Here is a 6,036-nt window from a genome sequence, read left to right as displayed (position 1 = left end):
GTCATCCGCTGTCCTCACTGATGGGAGGGGTTTACACACACACACACACACACACACACACACACACACACACACACACACACACACACACACACACACACACCGTACATGTGTATGCAGTCTGCACAGCTCGACGGGGTTTTATAATAATATTGATACTAATCATAATAATATGAATCATCATAATAATAAAATGTTTCAGTGCACATAACGTCCCGTACTGAATATTGTCACTATCTGACTTTATAAGTGGTCATGAAAAGATTCCATCGTTTGATGTGAGCAGCGCACTTATTCCAAACTCTTATTTCAAATCTGAAGGGCTTTTGGCGCCATCAGCTGGTCAAGTATTACTTTGCAACTCCAAATCCAGATCCCAGTCTTACCTGGGACCAGCAGTGGAGGTAATATTGAAATCCTTTGCTCAAGTAAAAGTACTAATACAGCGATGTAAAAATACTCCATTACAAGTAAAAGTCCTGCATGAAAAATCCTACTACAGTAAAAGTACATAAGTATTATGAGCTTGATGTAGTTAAAGTATTGTTAGTAAAAGTACATAAGTATTATGGGCTCGATGTAGTTAAAGTATTGCAGTAAAAGTAGTGGTTTGGTCCCTCTGACTGATATATTATTATATATGACATCATTAGATTATTAATAGTGAAGCGACAGTGTTAGAGCAGCATGTTACTGTTGTAGCTGCTGGAGTTGGAGCTAGTTTACACTACTTTATATACAGTTAGCTAGTTTAGTCCAGTGGTTCCCAACCTAGGGGTCGGGGCCCCTCCAAAGGGTCAGCAGATAAATCTGAGGGGTGGTGAGATGATTAATGGGAGAGGAAAGAAGAAAAAACAAAGTTCTGATACACAAATCTGTTTTCAGTTTTTGGACTTTTTCTCTAATCTTTGATTTTTGCTGAAATATTGGATCATTTGAACATTTATTGAAATTAAAGCATGTGAGAAGTTTAGAGGGAAAAATCACTATTTGGTGGAGCTGTTAACAACTCATAGACATGTGAAATGTGACCCCGACTACACACTGCTTTTTGTAAGACGTCAAAAGACAAAAAGGTTGGAAACCACTGGTTTCATCTTTAACAATGCGTTGTATTTTAAAAGCTTGTTATATTATCCATTGTGTCAAATCTTCATCTGAAAAGTAACTAAAGCTGTCAAATAAATGTAGTGGAGTAGAAAGTACAATATTTCCCTCTGAAATGTAGAAACTAGCATCACATGGAAATACTCAAGTAAAGTACAAGTGTCTCAAAACTGTATCTACATACAGTACTTGAGTAAATGTACTTAGTTACTTTGCACCTCTGGGGACCAGTCATGGCTTGAGACTGGACCTCGACACTCTTATAACACAGAACTTCAGCAAACACAGTAGATTCAGTAGAAACAATGCTGAACAAATCACAAAATACATGTGCAAGGATAAACTACATAGTCTGATCTTCCAAGCACTAACAGGAATAAGGGCTCAAATAGGACACACTGATGAAGACATATAGGGAATAATAATAATATTCATCATAATAATAATAACCTTCATATAGAACTTTTCAAAAATAAATGGACAACATACTGAAGCCAAGACTTGAGAGCAGATAAACAACACTCACAGAACACATAAAATACATATTAAATAATTAAATCATAGGAAAAAATATGTAAATACAAACTATGAATAAATAAACTTAACACTTGTGTAAATGAAAAGCCAATCTATAACAATGAGAGATTGGGGGCACTGAGCTGCTCCAGAGCTGTGGACCCCTGACCACAAACGCCCTGCGACCCTCCGTCTCCCACTGGGACCTGGGGACAGCCGACAACAACTGCTCAGCAGACCTCAGCCAGAGTGTAGGGAGAGAGAAAGTCAGCAAAAAAAAAATAGTGGCAATAAAAGTCCATGGCTGGATTAACCACTGCTGGTGGCCCCTATAAATTCCCCATTTCTCCCAGACTCTGTTCTGAAACAAATCTGGTCCCAAGCTACAGCTGTGTGGTAATTTGAATAAATATGTTTATGAATGTGCATCATTTAAAGACAAAACTGAAATAATGAACATAAAACTAGAAAACAGTTCATAAAGCACACAGTGGTCTATTACCAAACAAATGCTCAATGACATTAGCACAAACCAGCTGACACACAGTAAACTTGGAGCTTTTGGGGCCCCTGGAGTTCCTGGGGCCCGGGGCAGTTGTCTGCTTTGCCTGGTGGCAAATTCATCCCTGTGGGAAAGAGCTGGAGGTACACGGTCAGGCAACAGAGACATCTGCTGGACAGTAAGAGAAAAACAGAAGTAAACCTCATTCTGCCTTCACCACACATCAACATATAATATGAAGATTAATATCTTCCAAAATAATTCATAGTATCTCTGGTAGGCTAAACTCAATCATAAGATGATTTTTTGTTCTTCATATTTTAGTTTCCTATGGAAAACATCAAATTAGCAGCACTGTGTCTGAAAGAAAATGTACTTGGTTCTTCTTACAGACTTGTTGCATATAGTGAATTGGTGTAATCTGGGTTATTTTTAAGCATTTTTTCAATCATACTACCCAACACTTAAAATCAACATGATGTACCAGATGTTTTCTGGCTACCTCAGAGTAAGAAATGTGGATATCATAACAGGCAAATTGAAATAAAACCCAAATATTTGGTCTGTATGAAGGCCTACATGTCATGTCTTTGTAGACTTTGCAAAGGGAGACTGACAATGGAACAAAAGTTTGGGAATTACTTTTGTGCAGGCCGTGGTGATTTGTAAAAACAGTGTATATGCATTTTACAGTCTGACACAGTTCAGTCAGGATATTCTGAGACATTTTAGAAAAACCCAAATCCTCATATAACATTAAAACAAATGCTGCTAAAAACAGCAGGTTCAACAGTCAAACTTCAGCTGATACACTGGAGACAACAGCACAGATAATCAGGATCATTCATCTTCAACATGTATTTTTCTCTCTGTTAAACTCATTTACTCAGACATGACCTGCAGTATTTGTTGTCATGTTGTGTCAAACTGAGAAACAGCCGCGTTTAAACTAGTAGCCTGTTAAGAAATGTTTTATTGTAGAACATGAGCGGTGGCCTCAGGCTAACAGAATGAAAACCTGATGAATGATTCACACGGTGTTACAGTGTGAGCACCAGAGGGCACTACACACTGTCACCTCTTCCTCACTGAAACATATTTCTTCATATACGAAGGAAACATGCGGCTAGTTTTCAGCTTCTCTCAATAAAACCAAACCTGCTGTTCAGATTCAGAGCGGAGGCCGGGGCAGGGTACGAGAGACTCCATGTCCCATAATGCCTGCAGCATAAAGTCCGTCCGTTGCGTAATCTCTGTTGTGTGTTTGTGCTGCCTTCAGGGTATGTGGGAGCAAGCAAACTTTATATGAAGTTAAAGAATTATGATTGGAAACTAATTTATGCTAACCGATAGTTTAGATTGAACATATGTATTATATAGGCTACAATATTTTATCCATTATTGTATGTTCAATGTTCTTTTCTTCTATTTTCTTTCAAAGTTCAGGAAGTGTGAGTCAAGTTCTCCTGTGTTCATTAAGTGAACAACAAGTTCACACAACCGGTTTTCAGGTAACAAAAGACAGGTTTTTGGATCACAGCCGGTAATGTAGCTAGCCCCTCCTGTACTATGTCTACGTCTTCTCAACAACAAAACAGCTTTGGCTCTGGTTTTTATGGGGGTTATTTTGATCTGTATTTCACATCCTTTAGGCAACTTTAAATTGTCTATAGTGGGCCAGCCTTAATTAAAAAAAAAAGTTCCAATAAAGCCAAAGTCTTTTTCATTGTATGCTAATTGTTTGACCATCACATGTCAGCCTAGATGTGTAAATGCAGATTAAAGCTTCACCATAACATCTGAGGCCTAATTTAATTATTTCTGTGAGAAGCCGCAATCTTCCAACTTCCCCACGGGCCCTGAACGCATCATCTTTGGGGGTGTGGATCCAATTATTCCCCGCTGGCTTGGAGGCAGCAGTGAGCCAGCCAGGCTGAGGACAGGGGCAAAGCAGCGCCAGCTCGATTCACTTCATCCTGCACGATCATCATCATCATCATCATCATCACCATCATCATCATCACCATCACCATCACTGTGCGGGCTTTTCGTGGCGGTGAGAGGCGACGTCGGGCAAACTCGGGATCAGCCCATGCAGGAGGATGGAGATAGAGAAGAGGACGAATGGGTTCGACTACCCGGAGAGAAACAACGCCAAGTCCGTCAACGGTAAGCAAACACATCCCGGAGCAGGGTCCTGTATGTGCACATACATCATCCACTGTACACACACACACACACACACACACTGCTGGCTCACACCTTTCTCACCTCTTACCATGACACTGTGGCTGCATTATTTTTTCATTTGCCCCCCATCAGTGCACTCATGCCTTTCACCGCCGCTGCAATCAATTCTCAAAGACACCTCTGCAAACTGCACCTGATAGTGCGATGGAAATGACAAGAGAAAGAGTGTGAAGCCCGCATTTATTGTCATCTGTAACTGCTAAAATGAAGTTAAGGCCTCTAAATGTTAAATAAATATTAAATATTAACACGTGGAGTGTGATGAGTTGCAGCTCCAACAGAGACTGAATTTTGGTCTGAAAATGTAGTTGATTTGGTTTGTTTCTTTGTTTTGCATCAGTGGGAATGATTGAACTGTGTGTGTGTGTGTGTGTGTGTGTGTGTGTGTGTGTGTGTGTGTGTGTGTGTGTGTGATAGCTGGAGTTGGGCTCGCTGGGAACAGAGGTCGGAATGTTTTTATTTGGAGGTGGTCAGTCAGGCTCGGGGAGATCGTAAAAGGTGAACTTTTGAACTTGGAGAACGCCCTGGAGCCATTATAGTCCCCAAAATCCGGTGTTGCATGCGCCTCACAGGATGGTTAAAGATGGAAAGAAAAAGCGCTGATAAGACAAGACGCTTTACTTCAATTCCAGGTTGCTTTATTTTATTATTTTATATCAATTTACAGCCTGATGTTGAGACTTCTATGGAGATAAAATAATGTGTTCCCCACAGCTCACTTCTCATTCGGTTTGCTTTCAATTTATTATTTCCTTAGAAGTTCCATATTGATCAATTCCAGGCCCAAACTAAGCCCCACAATGCCTTGCAGCAGTGTCTGTCCCAGGCGCCAGTGCCATATCGTGCCCCCATGCGGGTGACTGAAGATTTATTGACATTTCCAAGATTAAAATTCCTCTAACCGTGCCTGCTCCGCGCACACTCACTGTGACTTATGTGGACACTGACATGGACTGGGAGCTCTGGTTTGTGTGTGTTTGTGTCATTTGATTTGTTGAATAGCTGTTGACCAAATGAGCCCAATTATTATAAAGATAGAAGAAAGACTGGAGACCCAGCAAAAGTCATTAAAACAGTATAAAAAAAAAACCTTCAGTAAATAAATAAATATATATATTTGAGTAAATGATAAAAAATACACACATTGAATACATTGAAAGCTTATTTTGAGTATCAATCAGATCTGAAACTCTATTAATTGATTAGTTAATTAATTTGATCATTTTTCAGCCTCTTGAATGTGAAGATTTGCTGCTTTTCTCTGTTGTTTGTTGAATCTTTTTCAGGACTTCACCTTTAGAAAATGACAACAGCCATTTCTTTTTTTACTATTTTGTGACATTTTACAGACAAAACAATTGATCAACCAATTAAAAAAAAAAAATTGATGATGAAAGCAGCTCTACTAACGTTAAATTAACAGTATTAAAGATTTCATCGTCTTTATTATCCAAATTTTTTTGCAGCTTTCATGGCAGAATACAAGAAAAAAAAAGCCAAAGGAAGCTGAACATGTTTTTAAAATATTTGATCAGGCCAAAGCACGTCGTCTTTAACAGAAACAGTGGTTCAGCAGTTAAATCTGACATCTAATAATGTGATGTATAATAATTCTGGCTTTTTAAAGAATGTAGAACTGAAATGATTTGTTTATTCATCAA

The 6,036-nt window shown here is 39.0% G+C and overlaps 1 protein-coding gene across 1 annotated transcript in view; it reads left to right on the top strand.

Annotated features, from left to right (window-relative positions):
* The first annotated feature begins 3,830 nt into the window (after positions 1-3,830).
* Positions 3,831-6,036, top strand: part of LOC137191180 (nuclear receptor subfamily 6 group A member 1-A) — a 91,363-nt gene continuing 89,157 nt past the window's right edge. Inside the window, exon 1 of the mRNA XM_067601064.1 lies at positions 3,831-4,294. Within this exon, the coding sequence (XP_067457165.1) occupies positions 4,228-4,294 (67 nt within the window). The 5' untranslated portion in view covers positions 3,831-4,227. The remainder of the gene's footprint in view (positions 4,295-6,036) is intronic.

Source organism: Thunnus thynnus, chromosome 2 (genome assembly GCF_963924715.1).
Source record: "Thunnus thynnus chromosome 2, fThuThy2.1, whole genome shotgun sequence".
Taxonomy (NCBI): domain Eukaryota; kingdom Metazoa; phylum Chordata; class Actinopteri; order Scombriformes; family Scombridae; genus Thunnus; species Thunnus thynnus.
The sequence above is the reverse complement of the archived record's forward strand: the minus strand, read 5'-3'. Positions and strand labels throughout refer to the sequence as shown.